General features: G+C 50.6%; 1 protein-coding gene across 2 annotated transcripts in view; it reads right to left on the bottom strand.

Moving 5' to 3' along the window:
- Nucleotides 1–2151: 2151 nt before the first annotated feature.
- SNX30 (sorting nexin family member 30) overlaps nt 2152–23072 on the bottom strand; it is a 107806-nt gene continuing 86885 nt past the window's right edge. For both annotated transcript variants that reach the window (XM_057313686.1, XM_026513763.4), the window contains exons 7-9: nt 22840–22926; nt 11803–11955; nt 2152–8323 (exon numbers count right to left, since the gene is read on the bottom strand). In XM_057313686.1, the coding sequence (XP_057169669.1) occupies nt 8264–8323; nt 11803–11955; nt 22840–22926 (300 nt within the window). In that variant the 3' untranslated portion in view covers nt 2152–8263. The remainder of the gene's footprint in view (nt 8324–11802; nt 11956–22839; nt 22927–23072) is intronic.

Genomic DNA, 23072 nt, shown 5'->3' with positions numbered 1-23072 from the left:
GGAAGGAGGCAAGAGCAGAGATGCAGTATTCCAGGTGGTGGGCGATGGAGCACTGATGTTGGATAAGTAGCTACAAGGATCGAGGAAAGTAGAGGGACTTCGAGAAATCCTTGGGAGCCAGCAGTCAACGGGAGTCGGGGACGGATGAATTGCAGAGGGTGAGGCAGATAGAGGCGGGAACGCTCAGATTTGGGGTTCAGGCAACGAGGAAGAAGGCAGAGCTTCTCACTGAGACAGGCAATGTGGATGGAGGAGGGGGGATGGGAGGAGGCGTTCAAGGCCACACTCACCTCTTTAAACCCTCACCAGTTACACTCGCTCCCTCCGCTGGACTCCTTGCCTGCCGCCCTGGCCGCTGATCGGCTCCCCGAACTAGATGAATCTCTTCGTTGGCTGCTCCATTCCTGCTCCTGAAAAGCTGGCTTGCAACATCCAGAAACATTTCCTTACTCGCTCACACTCACCCCTGCCATGAGTTTGTGGGTTTTAACCGGAGCTGGGCTCTCTAAGCCCCAGCACTGGGTTCTTTTCACCAAACCGGCAGTTTTTGGACACTTGCCCCAGGTCATCAATCTTCTGAAGGATGTTCTGGCCCCTTTGATGTTCTCAAAGTGTGGTTTCTGGACCAGCAGCATCAACACCCTTGAGGAACCTGTTAGAGATGCAAATTCTTAAGCTCTACGCAAATCAAACCCTAGAGGTGCGGCCCAACAACGTGTGTTTTTCACAAGCCCTCAAGCTTAAGAACCAATGTTCTCATCTTTGGGCCTTTTTCTCCTTAAGAACCTTCCCCCCTCGCCCTCCTCCTCCTCTTCCTGTGTCCTTAATTCCCGAGACCCAGAAAGCCCTGCCCTTTGTATTCTCCCCAAGTAACCTAGTCTAGTCCCAGGGATTCCAGAATGCTCTTTCCGGCAACTGGTGGACACCTGCACCTGGATTTCCTAAAACAAAAATTCAAACCAAATTCTTCTCTCTCTCCACCATCTAAGCTTACTCCAACCTTTATGTTTTTCTCCTGATTGTTTTCAGATGTCGGTGAATGGAGTCAGCTCCCAGCTCCCAGGCTGGAAACCTCCATGTCATCTCTGAGCCCCTCACCCCGCCACAGAAATCTTTTAAATCCTTCTCTATTCTTACCTCTTGACGCGACTTTTATGATCTATTCCCATCTACTCCCCAGGGCTTTAGCTGACTCTGACCACACTCCTAGCCACAATATCCATCACCTTCTTACAGCAGGTACAAGAAATACATGCGCCACCTGCCCCCCCCCCCCCCGCTTTAATTTTCCATCGTCAAAGCAAATGGGAAGGATTGTTACAGAAATCCTTGCTACTTAAGTTGGCCATATTTACACAATAGAAGAGTCTTCCAGCAAGAGCTCTCCCATAGTAAGTAAGTAGACACTTAGGTGCTTTGTAGACTTTGCTGCTAGTCTTGTTGGCAACCCTGCTGGGAAAACATGTCTTTATTTCAAATACCAAAATACTGAAGTTCGGAGGGATGGGACTTCCCTAAAGCCACAGAGCTAGCAAGTAGGAAAGCTGAGATCCGATCCCAAATCTCTTATCCCACCTTGCTGCCTCACTTTGAATGACTGTAGTCTTACATTAGTGACGTCTGCTGTCCGTAAGCTCAAGTCCACTTCTGGTGCGTCGCGGTCATCAGGTATAAGCTTAACGAGCATTCTGGTCTCTCCTTGAAACCCACTCTAACACTCTAATGAACCACAGACATTTCTTCTTGCCTTACAGATTTTTAAAGAACATCATAGCAGGGGTGCCTGGGTGGCTCAGTTGTTTAAACGTGTGACTCTTGATTTCGGCTCAGGTCATGATCTCAGGGTCGTGGGATCGAGCCACCCCTACCAACCTGCCCGCCAATCATGATGGTCACATACAGACACTAGGTAGTTTCTTCATGTCCCCAGATGGGTGCCAACCTGTAAGACGCAGGAGAAGGCAAACTGAGGGTAAATCTACAGAGACATGAAGAAGAATTCAAATAGTTCAATTGCATTTTTTTCCTGGTTGCTCTGTATATCCTGATTCTTGTAGGCACGCTCATACCTCTGTGGAGAAAACAAGAAAACGCAATACACACACGTTTTCCTGTCGTACAAAGTGGCGCAAATGACAACAGGACTCGAGGTAAAGAAAGCATCTTTCATAGGTTTATTGGTCCATTACTTTAAGTTAATTGAGGAAAAGAGACCTTTTAAATTTACAAGCTAATAGTTTATCAAGCAATACAAATTCTTTTGTTTACCTCAAAATGTAATACTAATTTCATAGTAAACAACGGACAGAATTTTTTATACACAGATATATGAAAAAAAGTGGACAAAAACCTCGTACCAGCATCAAAAATGCAACAAAAACTTTTATTTCTTTTTACAATCTCTGGGTTCCAGAACAAAGGAAAAAAAAAAGGTGACATTCTTTTTAAAGTTTGGTAGCTTCATGAAACAGAGACTTTGACCTGGAAATAAATCACTTTCTCATCTACACACATTCTTGAGCACTTTTTTTTTTTTTTTCTTCACAGCTTTTGATTTGGCTTATTGGCAGCATGGAGAGAAGAGAAACACGTTTACATGGGGGACTTTATCAATACCTCGGGGGGGGGGTATTTTTTCTGCTAAAATTTTAAATGTAAAGAATGATTTCTAAAAATAAGAAATACAGTCCATCCTTTGGACATGACGTAAGCAAAAGTTTTGAATCTCTTTTTTCAACAGTTAAAATACAAGTTAGAAAGTTGGCTGGCAGTTTATTGTATGGGAAGATATCAGATGGACATCATCTCTCAATGCATTCCCAACGCACAGACCTTAGGGGATCAGGCACGTGGACGTACAATGGACAGGGCATTTACTGGACAGGACCAAACCCTCAGGAGTGTCCCGGTGAATGGTGCTGACTGTGGAGAGCTGCTGGCTTGTTGTTCCATGAAAGCCCAGCTGACACAGGTGTCCTTTGAGCACACTGATTCACATTCTGTTTGCAACCTCCTTTCCCCTCCCTGTTTCCATCCTGGGGAAACAGCCATCCCCCTTTTGTCCTTCCAGTACCATTGTGACTGCAGGGCTGGTCTGACACTGCGAACCACCTGTCCTGGGCGGGGGTGTTGACAGGTTTTACCTGCTCTGACCTGGCCCCGGGGCGCGGGGAGTGCCGGGATCACCTGGTGAGGGGGGCGGCGCAGCCCGGGGAGGTGTGCCTGTAATACCCAGTCACGGGCGTTAATAGGGAAAGCTCTGCGGAAATGGGCTCAAGTATGTGAGGCAACACAGTACGTTTTAGGTTTTTGGCATTTCAACTTGTGGAGAATTTCTATCCGAAACATGCTGCTCTGAGGCCCTCCCCCGCCTGCTCCCCGGTTATCTTTTAAAAAACTGTTCTGCAGAATCGGGGTAAACCATTAATATTGTCATAATCGAGAGTTCTTCGTGCCTCTGGGATTTGTCGGTGCTGACACCCTACGTGCTCTGCCGAAAGGCACTGAGCTCATCTTTCACACTTGAAAACAGACAAACAAAAACGGTCTAGTGGCCCCTGTGTTTCCTTACGTTATCAAAAATATCATTTGGCAATAGCAACACTTAAAGCTTCCCACTCCCAAAAGGCAGCCCCAATTATGAACCGTACTTTCTTGTTGCTTTAAGAGGGCTGAGGACGGGCTATGTTAGACCTCTAGTGTTAAGCTGAACGACCAATTACGTTTCTAAAAACTCTTTCTATCCAGAATCTAAAACACACGAGTTGAAGAATAAGGCAGATTAATAGGTGTTGACAATTCTCAAAAAGCAGAGTTAGGCTTCCAACACTTCGTGGCATTTTTAAAAGTCTGCGCTGGTTGGTTTTCAAGTGCTAACTACACAGAATGTTTCTCTGTGACTCAAATACCTTATTGGTTTTGTGAAAGTTATTTTTTCGAAAGCACTTATTTACAGGCTACCTAGAGTAGTAAAAACTACCTGGATAACGCATTTTCGCTGCCACACAGAAAGGGTTACACAGCCATACCCAGAATGCATTTCAAACACATAGGATTAAGGAACAACAGTCAAAGTCCCTGCGACAAAGGCCCCTCCTCGGCCTTTTCTGATGCAGACAGCCCTGTGCAGCTCTCATCTGGGCTACCGTAGGGAGACCAGCCATCCTTAAAAACAGAAAGCTAACTGTCTACTGGGTGGACTGATGAAAAAATCAGGTTTCTGGTTTATTCACTAAATCAAAAAACCATGAGGAAGCAGAGAACTCTGACACACCCAGCAGGATAGGTCCGGCGGGCGCAGGGGATGACATTTTCCTCAAATCTACTGACAAACGCCACCTGCCATCTGAATGGAGAAAACATAAGAGGGCCTGTCCAATCTGTTGCCATCTCGAGGACTCCTGAAAGCGAGAAGGCAAACCCAAATTTCCAAAACGTCTTGTAAGCGGGGATCGCCAAAGCAGGCGTTACTCCAGCCTTACGAGGAGATTGCTCAGTGTGCACGGGCCTTTCGAGTAGGCGTCTGGGAAGGCAGGGGGCAGGCTTGCGGTGCCCGGCCCTGACCACACCCCGGCACTCCACTTTCTGAGCAGAGGCGTTCTTCAGGGCAGCGAGAGGAGAATCCAGTTCTAACCCATCCTGAGACCCACACAGACGAGGCCAACACAGACCCGGGGGCTTGTGGTTGGATCCCACTCTCTTGCCCTTTCTCAGGACAGAGTCTAAAGAAGGACTACTCTCAGTCCAATGAATGGCGTCAGAACAAAGCCAGGGGCCTGGGATTTCAGTGCTATGGACGGCAAGGCCCAGGCGCATGGACACTGGGTGTGGCCTGGGCTGACAGCCGCCGTCCCAAGAGAGAAACTCCACTTGCAAATGCCCACCCAGCCACCATGCCCTCCTCTAAAGCAGGACTTCCTGCCATTTCAACACAAAAGCGGCCTCCTGAGAGCACTTAAATCCCTCGTGTGGATGGTGACTAACAGAACATTTAATTCAACAACATGGAGAACGCACTCCAGTTGTGGCTGAAATTTGGCATGAAGACAAAACTTCCGTTACATTCACCACGGTCCCCGGAGTCGTATCTGTTATTGTTATTCACCTAAACACAGGTGTCTGGGGAGTTCAGCGAGCAGCCCAGTGGAATACGAGCCAATCCTCTCCATAATTGCACTTATCTGAGGTCACCGGGAATCATTATTCAGTCTTATTAAAGGATACAACCCAACCCCAAACCTGGCTGTGTAAGGTGTTCCCTCCTCGTTCAGGAAGAACAGTGGTTCTTTGCTTTGGGCAGAGTAGCCTGGAATCTTCTTGTGAATCCAGCACATGAGAAGGAGAGCAGTGGCCGCATCTGCCACGAAAACAACTGCTCACCTCAGACACCTGCATCTCCCACACCTGCTCAGTGTCTAGGAATGCTCTCTTCCGCCTTTACCTGGATTTGTAACCTGAAGTGAATGAAACTTTCACTCCCTGCACCTGAGGGACAGCCGCCAGGGACCACTCTCCATTCCACGGCCACAAGCTCAAGACTCAGAACCTGTCCAAGTCTGTCTGCCTGAGGTCAAGTGCGTCCTCACACAAAAGCCCCCTGGACATAAACACGAGAGAAGGCAGTGATCTCGGCAGCACGACTTGGCGGAGCCAAGAAGGATGGGGCGAGGAAGCCTCTACGAGGCAGTCTTTGGCAGAAGCCTCTGAGTCACTTCTCACAGGGAATCACCTTTGTGCCCACCGAGAGGAAGGGGCAAAGGCCCAGGGCTGCTGACCCTCGGGGGCTGCGGGAGCCTCCCTCCCTGCCTACCGTCCCTTCTGTCTGGGCCAGCCTCCTCCCCTCATCTGACGCCAGCCGAGAGGAAGGGGCGAGGGTCCTTCTCAGGGAAAAAGCGTCTCTCCAGGGAAGTCTGTAATGTGTGCTGGTTCTCCCAGCTCTGCTGTCAACGCTCCCGCTCTGTCTAAAGCACAGAAACACCACATGGGGCACAAACAGAGAAAGACAAACCCCGAAGATGCCCGAATCCCCTCTGAGCTCGTCTTCTGCCTCCAATAACGTACAGAATGACTGCGCTCCCCGCTCCCTTCCCGCGTGTCCCAGAGAGGAACCCGGTGACTTTTCTGAAGGGTTGCCCTCTTGCCCCACTAACCTTCACACAGGAATGCTCCCGGGCTTTGGCAACTTAGCAGCAGACGAGGTTCTGGTCTTCCTGTAACTCTTTCCACGGTTCTATCCAAGCACTCGTTACACTGGACAACATTTTTAAAGCACACGTTCCACGAGGCCAGGCTTCACACGCTCCTGCATTTGGGCACTTGCTGCTAAGGTCAGTCTAGTGCCTTCCACGAAATATCAACAGAGGGCCATCGACCCTTTATTAGATACACAACCCTGTTCTACCGGCAAACTGTCAGGCTGCACCCAGACATCCCGACCCGCACCAACGTGATGGCGCAGAGGTAGCATGAAACACGGACTCACACTCGGGGTAGATGAACTGTCCTCACCCTTCTGCTTCAAGGGATCATTTCTAATTGTACCAAACAGAAAATTCGCAGGATCTTAGAATGGCATGAGTGGGTCTGAAGGTGCAGGCAAGTACCAAATGGTAACACAACTTCTAATTTACACCGTGACTTATTCAAACACGATGAAACAGAACCGAACGGCTCTGTGCTGTCCTGCCACCGTGCCACTGACATCACAGCGGTGGCCGCGGGACGGAACAATTCCGACATGCTGCGCGGCGCCCGGTGTCTGTGGGTTAACTTGCGTCTACACCAGCGTCTCGGCACTGCTACGAAAATACTACCGCCTCCTCGAGGCTCCGGTTTCTAATTTTAGAGGGGATGAGCCACGGATGAAAGAACACAACGTGACCTAGGTAGCTTCGTTTCAGGAGCAAACAAAACGAGTTGGAAGACAGATCCTCTTTGCTTTGTGTTGATTTGGGGGGAAAAAAAAAAAAAAAGCAAACCTGGCCGTAGTTTGAAGTGAAGACTGGCGATGCAGCTGGCAGTCCCCAGGAGTTTGGCTGCAAACAGAGCAGATTCTCGCTTCTCTAGAAGCAGAGACGGTCTCTGTCACACTTGTCATGTCTGAGGACCCCCCGGTCACTGACTTCTCTTCCTGACCGGGGAGTTATCAAGGGTTACAGCACTTCACGTAGGACATTCACGCTGAGTTTACAAAATCTCGACTGTGTCACGACAGCGTTAACAGCCTCTCACCAAAAGTTTGCCCAGACATTCAGTGGACGTGGCAGGACAACACGAAATGAGGAATTTCGGGTGAGGTAAAGGCAAACTGCCCAGGGCAGGCGTGGGGATGGGGCTTGGCGTGTGCCCGCTGATCCCAGCTCCTGGGGAGCTCCTCTGACTTCCAGACGACACAGATTCCCCACCACAGGCCTACTCTCTACTCTGACGTATCTCACAAGCCAAAGAAAAACACTGAAGAACTTCGCAGAGAAAAATGCACCTTGTCTTTTTCTCCCATTTTATGCAAAAACAAGTTTCCGATCTAGGGCATTCTAGTGTCAGAAGCAAGTTTGGGGAGCGCTGCCCCCCTCGGCTTCCCGAGGTATTGCGTGAGGACAAGGACACTGGCTTGCTCGTTCTAGCACGGATGCATACGGACGCGGATATACATGGCCCCGAATGAACCAGAAGCCACAAAACAGGCGTCACTCATCAGAAGCGGGCCACGCTCATGGCCAGAGGCCACTGTACGCACGTGAAGGGCTTTCCACGGAGGTGCCAACAGCTCCTTCTGGGCTGAGGCAAGTCAATGCCCCACAGAGGTCTGTTCCGGAGTCACCACGTGTCCATGGAAAACAGGGGCTGCCTTCTGTTCATGCCTCCCTCGTGTCCTTGAAAAGCAAGACCTGGGCTCTCTTCCACCCCAGGCAACTCTGCGGTCCCCCCCAAACAGGAAACTGTCATGAGATGTCAGAACGTCAGCCGGGCTGTCTCGTCCCTCGGCTGCAAACCTCCTTAGTGTTCCATTTCGCGGGTTCCTTCGTGCCACGGAGGTATGCTGCTTTCGCTGAGAGATGAAGATGGCCTTACGGACTCCACCGAGGAATAAATACTAATGGAAAACCACCGGCAGACGAAGGGGGGAGGGACAGGAAGGGAAAGAAATACACAAAGGAGAGACGCTTCTGCGGCTGTTTGCTCAGTGCCTCTCTCTGGCACGACGGGGGCGTTCGGGTGCGCCATGCCCTGTGTAGGTAGAAGAGTCTCTGTCCCAGGAGGGAGCTTACTTGGCCTCCTGTTTCTCTTGCAGTAGTGGAATAATCGACTCCCACGCCATGAGGCACTGAAAGGACAACACACACACACACACACACACACACACACACACACACAGGATCAACATCAGATTTCAGGATCGGGCTCTTTACCCTCCTCTGGTCTAGCCTCTCACCGTTACTCCCACCGGGTTACTCTGGCTTGTGTACTGGCTAAGTAATATGTGTGTGTCACGTCCAATGTCTACACGTGTTATCCATCACTACGAGAAACTGGGGAGGGGACAGGTGTTTGCTCTGAATACACCATCCCCATCTCTATGCAAGACGGCAGGGTCTCTGCAAGGCCTACATGCACTGTCCCTAGAGCTCACAGCCGAGGAGTGGCACTGTGCTCACTGGAAGACATTCTTTCCCTTCAAAAAGCAGAAAAGGTGACCGGCTGCAAGCCTTCCACGCGGCCCTATGTCCTCAGCCAGGCTGAAGACATTGCTCCAAGTGTGGGGAGGACTAGCTCAGGATGCCAATCACACTGGCAGGGGCCAGCCGCCCGACTCAGAGGGGGTGGAAACCCTGCTCTTCTTTACTGACCTCAGCTTTGCTTGTATGGGCCACTCCTGGATCTCCCAAGAGGGAAAATGGGGAGGGGACTCTATTTATTGAGTTTCGTTGGGTCCAAACACCATGATGTATTTTATATTCACTACTGCTAGTCCTCACAATTCTATGAAGTAGAATTATTACTTATTACACACACACACTTCATAGATGGAGAAAACGAGACCCAGAGAGGTTATATAACTTGCCCAAGACACGCAGCTAGTAGGTAGCAGAACCAGTAGGTGGCCAAAAGATATTCTTTCCACTGCACCAATCCACTCTCATTCCAGATCCTTGTGAAGGGCCGGTGTCTGCATGCACTGAACTTAAAGCCTGACACTCCCCTCTGGGAGCACGCTACTTAGCGAAACGAGCCTGCCTTTGCCATCTCTTGCATGAAGGGCAGGCCCCAAGAACCACGCAAGGCCTTCCTTAGCAGCAGCTTGGGGTGAAGCAGGACTTTGTGCTGAACCATCTGGGGGGAGTTCTGAGCAGGTAGGAGGAGAGAGGCATTCTTTGGTCAAGCCGGGGAGCAGAGTGGAGAAACTGCTCCATGCTTCCTTCCTTAGTGACTCTGAGGTTGGAGAAGAAACTAGACTCGGACCCTGCCCTCCATAAGGAAGGCTGGGGAGCCTCTGGGAGCTTGCTTGCAGTGAGAGACCCCATGCAGGGTCCATGGCACCCTGGGCCCTCCTCTCTCCCTAGGCCATCATCTCAGATCTAGAAAGGTCCTTCTATGTCAACAATGGGGAACCAAAGCCACACCAGATTTCCTTCCAGTCTTCAAATGCTCAAACTTCTTCCTACCCCAGGGCCCTTGCATATGCTGTTCCCTTGGCCTGGGACACTTGTTCTCCAAGTCTTTGTCTCCGAGACCCAGGTTAAACGTTATTTCCTCAGATTGGCCTCTCCTGCCCACTCCACTTGCCTCCTTTCATCCCTGATCTGAACTGTGTCCCCAGTATTTTCTCCCGAAGTTTCCTGTGCTTCTCCTGTAGAGCAATGTCTTACTCTGAAGTGACAGGATTTCTGGATTAATGCATATCTTCCACTGCACAGAGGACTGCTTAATGGCAGGAGTCCTGCTGTTTTGCTTAGCAACCTATCCCCCAGTCCCTGGTGCATGGCAAGGACACAGAAGGCATTTGTTCAATATATGAGGCAGCCAAAACGAGGCCCCCGAGATAATGCCCCTATTTGTGGTATCTGGGAAGATATAAGATCCGGGTTTGAGTCCTGGGACCAGGGCCTTGGGAGTGCTGGGATTAATCATGAGGGGGAGTGATGGACACATCCCATCAGGTTGGCTTCTGTGTAGTGGGAGGGCTGTCGGACAGAGAGGGACAGAAGGGGATCAGGGAAGGTAGTACCACTTAGTATCTATCACGTGCTAGACATGTTCTAGGGACTCGGGGATACATCATTTCACTTTGTCTTCGTAATCCTTCACTGAAGAAAGATCACTCCCATTTACAGGTGAAGAGGCAGACACAGACAGGCACCCTGCGTAAGGCACAGCCAGTAGACCAATGAAGACTTGACTTCACACGGAGCAATCTTTCTATCTCTGGGCAGTCAGCTCTGGCCCCAAAGAGGCACGTCCCCTGCCCACCACAATGACAGTGTGCGTGAGTGGGAATTTTCCAACTTGTGGCCCCAGCAAGAACCGAGTCTGACCCTCGTTCAGTCACTCAAGCTGTGGAACCTTGGGCAGTCTTAAAACCTTACTGAATCTCTGTTTCTTCAGCTTTAAATGGAGAATCAAAACCTACTTTACATTGTCAGGGTGGGGGTTAAATTTAAGGAGATGACACAGGCATAGCGTGCAGCTCGATGCCAGCAGACATGGCAGGGGCTCTACAGAAACGGTTCTGGGACGAGGAGGACAGCACCTTCCTCTCTCCCTCTCAAACAGCCCTGCCCAAGGCCTGGCCACTAAGGGCTATTCCGTGACTGTTCTCCTTAGCTCTCCTCCAAAGAAAGGTGTAGAAACGTGGCCTCTCAGCAGCAGTCAGAACCATCAGAGGCTTTGGAAGACATGGATTCTTCTAGTCTGCGATGAGGATGTGTTTCTAGAATTGTGGTGGGAATAGCCGAGTTAATGCTTATCCCACTTGATTTCATGTCTGCAAGTACTTGTGGGATTGTGACTGGGCCATGCCTCATCTCTAACTTTAAGCTTTCAAGGATATTAGGATTTCTCAGCAGAAATGATCTGGGTTCAGCTATGCCAGGAGCAAACCCTGATTGAGGAGACTTTGCTGGAGCTTGATAAGCGCCCTGTGCACGTGTGTGTGTGTGTGTGTGTGTGTGTGAGAGAGAGAGAGAGAGAGAGAAAGAGAGAGAGAGAGAGAGAAGGGTGCAAAGTCCACTGATCAAGGGGATTCATGGGAAAAAAACCCTCTCTTTAATATTTTCCTTCGTAATCCTACATACTTTTGGGGGGCTATTTACAAACTGTAGTTTAAAAGTCTGAAAAACAACTGAACAGTATTTTGATAAGGACCCAGCGGACGGCAGAAGGAATCTATGGCACTATGGAAGTGAGGAGCCCTGTATGTGGAACCGCAAGCAGCCTGCCCTAACCTCAAAGCCTCCTTGAACTGGGACGAGCCCAGAGGGCAGTCCCTCGGACTCTGGGAAGTAGCTGGCCGCCAAGACCAAAGGGCACGGCAGAGAAAAGTGCCGCTTCCACGAGGCGCGTGTGCAAGGGAAGCCTCGAGGGCTCCGGGACCAGGGAGGGGCCCTGCTTCCAAACTCAGCGCCCACCTCCATGGTGGGGCAAGGGCCGGGGGTGCTGCTAAGACGAGACACCCAATGTAAGGGAAGCAGGTGGGGCTGGTGGGCTCTGTACTTTTGGGTTTCTGGCTGGCCCTCGCAAAAGGCTCTGGCTGCTCCGAGTGCTTCCTTCACGCGAGGGCCGGGGGGTCACCGGCGCACTCCTTACCTTCTCATAATACTGAATGTTCTTGTCCGCCATGCCCATAAGCAGCTGCCGGAAGTCCTGCCTCTTGTTGCCCTGCCACCTCTCCAGGTCGGCTTTCAGATCGGCATTGAAACACTCCATCCGATCCTGACACCTCTCGACATCTGCCGGCACCTGGAAGGAGGGTGTAGCAATGGGGGGCTCTTGATTTGGGACTGGTGACCCCACACCTCGAGCTCCCTTGCAAAAGGCCAAAGCCCTACATGAGGGGCTGCAAACACCGCCCCCTCCTCTGGGGGCATTTACTTGAAGGCAGGGCCTTGGGTTTTCAGGTCAAAGAAGGAATTCTGAAAAGTGCTATTCTGACCCAATCTTCAAACCCATCCAAGCACAACAGAGCCTCGTGGGGGAAACACATCCCTAGTTTACAAACGGGAAGAAGAAACCCTGCAAATCATAGTCATAAAACTTTGGTTCCTCCTTTTTCCCCATCTCTATGTAAAAATGTGTGTAGATTTCGCAAGTATACAGCAGCATTTGGCATTGCCCCTCTCCTCGGTCCTATAAGTGAAACCAGAAAAGGTTTTCCTACATCATAGGAACTATTCCATTACCTGTGACGTTGGATAATGCTTACCTTCATTAATCACACAATTAACTGCAATAATAAGAGAATCGGCCCACTTCTCCCTCTGAACCCCACATTACAGATCAACTAGAGACCTGTCTACGCTCCCCCAGATAGCAGACAATCAAAAATGGTGAGTTTAGATTAGGGAATTCTGAGGGAAGGGGAGGAAAATCATTTATGTGCATCAAAAGAATCTGCAATATGAACAAGAAGAAAAATATAGCAGGCTATTTCAAGTTTTTTTTTTAATTTTTTTTTTTTAAAGATTTTCTTTATTTATTTGACACAGAGAGAGGGCACAAGCAGGGGGAGCAGCAGGTACAGGGAGAGGGAGAAACAGGCACCCCACTGAGCAAGGAGGTGGGGCTGGTGGTCTCTCTGCTTCTGGGTTTCTGGCTGGCCCGTACAAAAGGCTCTGGCTATACGAGATGCTTCCTTCATGAGAGGGCCAGCACTTGGGGCATGATCCCAGGACCCTGGGATCATGACCTGAGCAGAAGGCAGATGCTTAACTGACTGAGCCACCCAGATGCCCCTCAAGTTTTTCGTAAAGAAGTTTAGAAGGCTTTCTCAAAATGGAACTCTGTCACAGTTGGAGGGCTTGTGGCTACCTGGGTCCCCAAGGCATAAAGCTGGCTCCTCTCCTCACTCAAGAGCTCCACGGGGCCCTGAAGGTGGCCAGGGGGCCAACATGCCTAAAACTGGGTCAAATACCCACTTGCCAGATGCTTCGCGACAACAAATGAAGCCCTGTGCGTTCTGAGTGCCGGGGTCTGAGATCCCAAACGTCTCCAAGCTGTGGGTCACCATCAGGGGTCAATCTCTACCCACTAGGGAAGTTTTCTCCCCAGGCCTTACGGGCAAAGAGAGGACCCAGAAAAACCAGTAAAGGGAGGGCCAAGGCTGAGGGAGCAGGACACGTTCAGGGCTTCCAGAGGTGCCGAGGCCCCGCAGGCCCCCTGCTGATGGCTACAGGATGTGGGAGCAAGGGAAGAGAGCAGCCTGGGGTTGGGGCATCACAAAGGCCTGGCATGGGAGCTGAAGTTGGGTGAGGCAGGAGGAGGTGGAGAGAAAGACAGAGGGAGGCATCCTGGGCAATTTAAAAGAAAGGAACTTTCCTTCGAAGGGAGAGGAAAGCCTTTTCCAAAGCACTTAACCTCTGGAAGAAGAAAGAAAGAGGACTTGACTTTTTCTTCTGATGCCATGACCGAAGTCACTTTTGCCTTTCCCCGCTGCCTCGCGTGTCACTGTTGTCCAACTTGGGGGAAACCGAAAACAGGTGCACCCCCACCCCCGGCCTTTGCCCCTCCAGAGCCTTCCCCACAAACGCGCAGGGAACCAGCCTCCATGGAGGCTGGGGTCTCTGGGCCTCACTCCCCGGCAGGCACAGTCCAGTTCCCTTATTCCTCTCCTGGCCACTGCTCATGTTACCCCGGGTGAAGGTTCCCTGGAGCACCTTCCTGTTTGCTTAACAAAACCGCTGTAGCCAGCAGGGAAAGCAAAGCTCTGAAAAGGGAACCACATCAAGGCCCAGTGAGAAGAGGGAGGCCCAGGCCTCTGATCCAAAGGATCCGATTCCCGGTGGGGGTCTGTTCTGAACATGGGAACTCTGGGGAACCCATAGAAGTTAAGACTCAAAACCATGGCTCTGGATTTTATGATGACCTTGAGCCTCCATCTGGGAAATATTGGTAACTGATCACTTTCACGATGCACGCTGTGCTCGGCACAGAGGGAGCCGAAGTGCTTCGGTGTCAGTGGGCAGGTCTTATCTCAGATTGCCCACAGTCTAGCTGTGAAGGGAATGAACATGCCTGGATACCATGGGGGGAGGTTACTGGTGCTTTCACTTCACTCTGAGCCCTGTGTTAAGCACATGGGGGAGGAGCTGGAGAACGAGTCCAGCTTAGATGAAGGATCAGGCCTCCGTGAAGAAATACCACTGAGGCTGGGGCGCCTGCGTGGCTCGGTCAGTTGGGTGTCTGACTCGACTTCAGTTCAGGTTGTGATCTCAGGGTCGTGAGATCGAGCCCTGTGTCAGGCTCCATGCTCAGCACAGAGTCTGCCTGAGATTCTCTCTCTCCCTCTGCCCCTTCCCCTGCTCATGCATGCATGCTCTCTCTCTCTCAAATAAATAAATAAACCTTTAAAATAAGAAAAGAAATACCACTGAGGCAACAGTAGGAGGGCACTCCCTAGTGACAGCACATGCAAGTGAGGGAGGGAAGACTGCATCTGGACTCACCTCAGGAATCGCTCACGGGCCACAGTGCCCACAAAGGACAGAGAGAGAACTCCGGCTGGCAAGATGGTGGGGGTCAGCAAGGAGATGAGAAACCTGGGTTCCTGAGTTCAGGTTTTCTCAGTTCCACTTAACACATGCCCCCTTTTTGGAAAATAGAAAAGCCTTGTGCTTCCTCTAACTATACTGAAAGTTCTAGAGCCAGATTTCAAGAGTTGAAATACCACATCCACCACTTCCTAGATGGGTGACCCGGGGCCTCTCCAGGCCTCAGCTTCCGTTTCTGGATAATAACAACCACCTCATAAGGTTGTTATGAGGTTAAACAAGATATTATGCATAAAATACTTGGTGCCTGGCATAGATTAAATGCTCCACAAATATTTAATCGTTCTGATCAGTGTTAATATTGTAAATTGCTCTTCATAAAAGATAATCTGCCATGTGCACACTCCTCCCCCAGTCAAGAAAGAACGTTATGAAGTTCATTCCAAGTCATATAGAAAGGTTTCTTTTTTGTTTTCCACATATAAAATATTATTTTTTTTTTAAAGATTTTTATTTATTTATGTGACAGAGATAGAGACAGCCAGCGAGAGAGGGAACACAAGCAGGGGGAGTGGGAGAGGAAGAAGCAGGCTCATAGCGGAGGAGCCTGATGTGGGGCTCGATCCCATAACGCCGGGATCACGCCCTGAGCCGAAGGCAGACGCTTAACCGCTGTGCCACCCAGGCGCCCCTAAAATATTATTAAACAGTTCTTTCAAGCTCCACATCACCCTTCACCCATGCTACCTCACCCCGAGATTTCTCCAGAGATCAGAGATGAGTTAACACCAAAATACATTAGCATGAGATCGCCCGGGGCACCCCGGAACTGGGGCAGTGGCTCTAACAGCACAAGGGAGAGGACAGATCAGGCCCGGCTGGTGGAGACGGAACTGACAGATGTGGCAACTAACTGCACGTGAGAAATGAGAGACAGGAAGTCAGAGAGGAGCGGGAAGTCTGCAGTCTGGTGGCGAGGGCGGCAGAAGTGCACCGTGGGGCTCGGGACGAAGGGCAGGGGCACAGACCCGGGAAAGGAGGCAGCTACGGCCATGGGAAGGGGGAGACCCCCCTCCGCAGGAGGGGCTGAGACAACCCAACAACACCTGATTTTAATATGAGGACTTGAACAGATCTACCAATGGCCAGCGGGCAGAGGCAGAGGCAGAGGTGGTGCTCGTCACCAATCATTAGGGAAACGCAACTCAAAGCCACAGTGAGAGCCACCTCCCACCCACTGAGCTGGCTACTCACAACAACAGCAACATAACAAGTGTCAGCTAGGGTGCAGGAAACTGGAACCTCCACACAAGCGTAAAACAGTAGGGCACGTCCCCAAAAGCTAAAAACAGAATTACCACATGACCCAGCAACTCCCTTCCGGGGGTGTGCCCAAGAGACTGCCAGTGGGGTCTCACAGAGACATCCGTACACCTGTTCGCGGCATCGTTCACGATCGACAAAGGTAGAAGCGACTCACGTGTCTGTCGACGGTCGGATGGATCAACAAAAAGGGGTATATGTCCAGTGGACTATTATTCAGCCTTCGAGAGGAAGGAAATTCTGGCCCGGGCTACAACATGGATGAGCCCTGAGGACATCATGCTAAGTGAAATAAGCCAGTTACCAAAAGACAACTATCATGATTCTACTTCTAAGAGCTAGTGAAGCAGTCACACTCACGGAGACAGAAAGCACATCGGTGGTTGCCAGGGGCCAGAGGGGAGGGGAAATGGGGATGTGTTTAATGGCTACGGAGTTTCATTTCCCCAAGGTGAAAAGAGTTTTGGAGATCCGTGGCATAACGCTGCGGATTTACTTCACGCTACTGAACTGTACACTTAAAAACAGATGGTAATTTTGGTTATGTGTGTTCTGCCATGATTCAGATTTTTTTTAAACTATGGAGAAAATCAAAGAGGAGGCTGGGGGTGGTGCCTGAAGGGGAGAAATAATGGAGAAGCCTAAACGTGTGGGGCTAGTAAAGGGATCAGCAAAGGTGACTCAGAAAGATGAGCACAGAAGCAGGAAGTGAGTCAGGGTGAGCGGAGCCACAGAAACACAAGGATGGAGGGATTAGGAGGAGGAGAGGGGGAAGGGCTAAAAGGAAGAGACTAAGAGGAAGGGGGAATTGGGATGAGCCGTCCGAAGAGACCAGCTAAAGGTGCCCAACTTAATGAAGAGGAAGGCGGCTGGCATTCTCACTTTTCGCTCTTTCTGGATGGTGTCCTTGTGATAATCGGTTCACTGACTTCTTAGCTTAAATGCTTAGCTCAGTGTTTTAATTTTTTGACTGAGGTGTCGTTAGAGTTGTGGTATCTTGTGTCTGAAGGATGTTGAGACAGAATCATTCAATGCTGTTGGTAGGCTATCGCTTATCACAAGACACCAACAAGAAAAGAAATTACCAGGTGGGCCCTCAAAAGACAACACTTCTAAATAGAGACAAGGCTGTATTTCTCACAATGGCTCCCTTCTCTCTCATGAGAATTTCCATTACAGAATATGGGTTGTTGGAGCGATGGGAGAAGGGTAATGTGGGATGAGCTCAGCCATTTTTGTGTGTTGGGGAGCAGGGTGGGAAGCAAATTCACTCAACACTCATTTAAAAAATGAGCTCTCCCATGTACCAGGCATTTCTAGGCCCTACAATATAAATCTCTGCCTATGTTTCCTTCTTGGAATTAGGTTGGAGATATCACATTATCTGCTTCCTTGATGACAGTAGGTTAGTAAAGTCACCAAAGATTATATAAGGCAGACATGATCCCAAGACTTGGGGGAGAGAGAGAGTTCATGGCTGCTATGGGACAGGTCCCAGGACCAACGACAAAACCAGTTCAAGATGGTGGTCTTCTCAGTCACATGCTGCTGTGTGAAAGGTGGGGCAGAGCTTCCTCACTGGTGCTGTGTGAATGAGGTAGTATCGACCCCCCACGCTGGTCACCTTGTTTCAAGCAACCTGGCCTGTCTATCCCAGCGCACTATACAAATATTTTCATTTTCTACATGAGTCAGAGATGAAAAAAAGTCGAGAAAACACTGAGATAGGGTAAAGATCAATAAGAGGCTACTGAACTGGGCAAACAGGAAGTTACTGGTTCCCTGAAAGAATGCTTTAAACACACACACACACACACACAGACACAGAAACAAATTTCAGAGAATGGCCGGTAAGGAGGAAGAAGTGAGGGCATGAGACGGGCAGAAAGCAGGTGCACTGAGAACAGAGAAGCCATGAGCTCACCTGCGTGTGACTGGCAGTTGCTCACAGACACGGAAACGAAGACCCAAGAGAAGGTCTACATTCTCTCCCCCAGCCGCACTAGTGTTCACCTGCACGTGCTTACAAAAGCCAGAACCTCGACGGAGCAAAGCTTGCTGGGAGCCCCAGAGTGGGGATGAAGGGTTCTAACGTCAGAGCCAGACACATCCGAGGGCCAGGTCCAACTCCACCGCTTGTTAGCTTTGGCACGCATACTGTGTAATTCCCCTGAGCCCAGGTTCCTCACCTTTACAATGGGAATAACTGCACTGTGGAAGGTGCTGTAGGAACTACATAAGGGAGGTGACAGAGTCCTGCCCTTCCTTGGCTGACATGACCTCTGGCTTTCTAACCCAGACTGGGATCGCGGTCACCGTGGAGAGAATGGGGAGACGTCAGGCACGTCTCTCCTCACTCGTCCGAAGTGTCTGAAAACGAGAGATGACTTTGCAAAACTCTTGGGTCTGGAGGAGCTCCACGTGAAGAAGCCTCCTTGCCCACTTCTTGCTTTAGAATTAGAGTTCTTGCTCCCTGCCACATTCCCCAGCCCAGAATGGTCACCATGCTGGCGGTTCTAAGAGCTCTGAAAGGTCCATGCTCTTCAAGAGGTCTGTCCAAGTGATCCCAAGTTCCATTTCCCTTCCCTTCTTCTGCTCACCCAGAGAAGCAACAGCTCAGTATATCCTGTTCTCTGCTCCCACCCACCTCCACATGACGCACCTTCTCACCTCGAAGACAACACTACCTGTTTCCAGCAGCTTCTTCACCTGGCGTCGGACCCACTACAAGGCCACCTGTGGGTCAGGGCCTAAAATAGCATCCTTCTCCCCGCCCCCTCTTTTTCAATCTTTTGAAGATAACTGTAAGACATTTATAAAGCATTCTCCCTTGGCACCCTCCTTTGTTCTTTCTGGAATCACACGAATAGATTAACACTGAAAAGAGTTCATCGTAGAGTGGAGTAAAATGTGCAACTTCCCTCCATGGTTTACTCTTATTGTTCATGTTAGCGTGTGAGCTTCCTGTCCGGTTTTAAAGGCAATTCCTCGGCCCCTCTTCGCGTCTAGTAACAGCTCTGATACCCGCCCCCCCCAGCTTCTAAGGAGGGTCACCTTTGAAGGTTTACACAAGTCCACGGTCCTGATGCATCAGAAGGCAGCCTGCAAAGTGCCTATAATTTCTCAGACCTCCAAGTTCAGACGAGGCAAGCCAAGTCCACGCAATTTGAAGGTCCACTTGCCTGACAAGAAAGCACCTCAGGCTCTGCTGAGTTTTCTCAACCTTAGAAACAAAGCAAAACCTTAAATTTTGTGACACAAACATTTGCCCTCAGCTCTAGGCCTCATCCCTGCGCTCGGCCAAGCTGCGGTCAGCAGCAGGGGCCACAGGACGTCTCTCCTTCCTCCTCACGCAGTCACCCCGGTGTGAAATTCACAGTGAGGGCCGTGGAGACCCACAAGGCCATTTCTTTCTTCTGGGTTTTGGTGAAGTGATCAGATTCTGGTACCTCTCCACGGAGGCTTCACAAGACTTCAACTTGCTCAAAACAAGGTAAGCCCCCAGGCTTGCTAAGTCCCTCAGATGTTGTTAACATGCCCAGAGCCCTGAGAAAACTGCCCGTCTGTGGGTAAGAATCCTCTCCTTCCCGGCATCCCCATGACCAACCTGCAAGCAATCTTGCTACTGCTCTCATCATGGACAGCAGAGCCTGCTGGGTCCTTGGGGTAAGAATCTGTCCTGACCTATTTCCTGACACCCTGGCTCTTCTCTCACCAACAGCAGCTCTGGGAAGCAGAGCTCAAAACCACACACAACAAAACACAGCAAGACACTCAGCTCCTCAGATGTCTGAGAGAGACGTCTCTCTACCTGCTGATTGGTTGTTAGGGAGGTCAGGCATTCGGGAGGGCTGAGAAGGGGAAACTTTAGGACACAAGGTAACCAGGCCCAAACAGTGGAGTCAAAATAAATAAATAAATAAGCAAAATTAAAAAAAAAAAAAGCCATAAGGGCAACAAGCCAGGAAAACGAAGATGACAGTCAGCATTCCTGCTAGAACAAGCGAGGCTCGTATGGAAGCAGAGGCCTCACCACGGGCATCTGTTCCTGCATCCCACACGATGCCGCCCTTCACAGCCATCCCACGTATGAAGCCCACGAGGGCTCATGGGCCAGCCAATCCGAGCGGGACGACAGAGCTGGGATGTGAACCCAGGGCCGCCTGAGGCGAAATCCTGTGCTCTTTCGGCCAAACCCTTGTCCACCTGGGGAGGCCGCCGCCCACGGAGCCCTCCGCGGCCCACCGAAATAGCTGCTGCCCCAGATCCGGAACCGGCGGCACAAGTTCTCCCACTGGGAGACCACACCCGCTGGCGCACTGCCATCGTGATGGTCCCGTTTTGTTCATGACCACACTGGCTAAAGAAGGGCGAAGTTAACACGGGCCTGGCTCGGCATGCCACCAGAAAGAGGGAAGACCAAGACTGCCTGCCCACAGTGCGCTAAGAGCACGCAGGCATGTGGAGACCTACTGGTTAGTCCCGCCGGCTGGAGAGAAACCCGTCCCCCTCTTCTAGGAACTGCTGTGGTCAAGAGAAGGAGTCGCTCCAGGGGTGAAAACAGCAGCAGCAAGAGGATTTCAACACCCACTGGGAGGAGAAGAGGAGTCACCCAGGCCCGCAGGGAGCGTACAGCAACGAGTCAGGGGCCCCAGCTTGGGGGTGGAACGTGGGAGCCAGACAACCGCTGTTCCCTCGGCCCCATCTGCTCCAAGGTGGTGCGACCTTCGGGCAGCCAGCAAGCCAAGGCACAGTCAGCATTCCGTTTGGCCTGTTATTCATAACCTTCAGCTCCCGTCTTTACAAAGGAACCGTCCCGTACAGAGTGGAACATATATTAAATGACAACCCAGCCTCCGAGAAAGCTTGTATCCGGTGCTGAGCAGGGATGAATGCTGACAGGACATCTTTTAAATACAGAATCTTCATCTTCCAAACTAGGCCAGTGGCAGAACTTGCTGTTTCTCCCTCCCTTCCTCCCTCCCTAGCCAGGAAAAGGGACTTCTCTATTTATATTGGAAAGCGAAATTGTTAGAATGAGATTTCAAGGGGCGCCTCAGTGGCTCAGTCAGTTAAGCGCCTGACCTTGATCTCAGGGTCATGAGTTCAAGACCAGCGTGGAGCTTACTTTAAAAAAAGAAAGAAAGAAATTTCGAAATATATAAACACAGTATTTCATGTCATTCCTTTAAGTGGCACCGTGTTCCAGAATACCACAGGAACGGTTAGGAACCGGTCAAGGGAACAGGCAGCTGGAAGAAAGGGCGTGGCCATGCACACAGCTACATCCCCATCACCGTCCCCTTGTGACACACAGGACGGAAGCAGACCAACAGCCTGTGGCAAGAGGAATGGGCCAGAGGTGCCTAGCCTTCTGGCCAAGTCCCAGCGGCACACACCGGGCCAATGACAAGAGTCCCTATCCCTATCCCCTGACTTTCCATCAGACGTAGGCAGCCTACTCTCCATGTCGGTCACTACAGGGGACACACGAACCAATGCAACAAACGTGTATTGTACAGCGTCCAGCACGCAGGGCAGACCTCAGGTAGCCAGAGAGCTGGGCAATTTACGGAGCTGCTTTGTGGCTCATTCCTCGCCCACGAAATGGGGAAAGAACAATGCCTTCCCTCTTGGCCTCACGTGACTGTTGTGGTGATCATGTGAAGAAATAAATAAATATATATATATGTATAAAGTACTATATGGAGTCAAGGCGTGCCATTCCTGAGGTGTGGGTTTTGAATTTCCAAAGCTGGCTCCTTTCCAGGTGCGTCTCGGCACGGCTACAGCAGAAGGAGACAAACTGTTCTGATGTCAGACTATTTCCCTGAACCGCGTGCCCCTGCGATTTAACTTTTTAATAACATTCCCCACCCCACCCCTTTTCTGAAAACAAATACACCTTCCAATTACAAACAAAGAGGAGCACAGTAACATCACGGTAACTCAGAGGCTGTAACACGTGCTAGCTGTGAGATCCTGGGCCTTGGTTTGCTCATCTCTCAAGTGGGAATAATAGCGGGACCCAAACCACGTGACTGTTGTATGGAATCAGTGAGATACTGTAAAGAGCTCTGCACCCAACTTGCATGTTGGCTATTATGAATCTTGTTTTTATCTTGTTTTATCCTGGGGAGAAAAAGGCAACAAATGGCAGAGGGCAAGACAACAGATGCATGTTTACCTTATGCTCCTCTGTCTGGACCCAGAGCCCTTAAGGACGCTCAGTGCTTCTTGAACTACGTGGCAAAGGACCACGATCTGTTGGCTTCCCCGCCCAGTCCAAAAAGTCATAGACCTACTGTGCGTAACTAGAAGCGTTTGCTCCACATGAGCTAGTCTGACAACACTCCTGCTGCACGTTCAATACCGAATTGCTGTAAAGCGGTTGACTCTCAGCGTCTACACCTTCCTTGTCATGGGTCGGGAACAGTTAGCGGATGAGTTAGCAAAGCACACTTTTGAGAACAGGGATCTAGACTGTTCTTTCTCCTTTCTCCTCAATCCCATTTTACAGAGAGAGGAACTGCCCCTGAATGGCAAAGCTGAAAGTCAAAAACAAACAAACAATAAACCAAAAGCAAAAAAAACCTCAGGAAACAGCAGAAAACTCAACCCCAAGTACACATTAGAAAGTTCCAGAAATAAGAATATCAAAGAGAACAGAGGACAGTAACAGCAAGAACGCAGCCCAGCTGGGGCTGACCACCACAGCTGCATGGACCTAGAGACAAGGCTTCACTCGGCACCAGTGGGACAGTTACGGCTGCAGCCCCGAGCAGCCCAGCCCTCCCGGCGTGGCCTCCCTGACCTTGGGGCGGTCTTCCTTCCTCAGAGCCACGGCTTCCAGTTTGGCTTCGTACTCCGCTTGCACTTGGTCCCTCTTCTTCAGGACGCTCTGCAGGAGGAGAAAGGGGAAGCATGTCACACGCGTTCACAAAGGAGCCTCCCAGCCCCGGGCAGTTGCTTCTCTACCCCATCCCTCCCCAAGTCATGGCACACCCAGGCCCCGCCACCTGCTCCCTGGACAGTCTGGCTGCCGTG

The sequence above is a fragment of the Ursus arctos genome, unplaced genomic scaffold (genome assembly GCF_023065955.2).
Source record: "Ursus arctos isolate Adak ecotype North America unplaced genomic scaffold, UrsArc2.0 scaffold_18, whole genome shotgun sequence".
Lineage (NCBI taxonomy): Eukaryota > Metazoa > Chordata > Mammalia > Carnivora > Ursidae > Ursus > Ursus arctos.
Note: the sequence above shows the minus strand (reverse complement) of the source record. Positions and strands in the feature narration are given on the sequence as shown.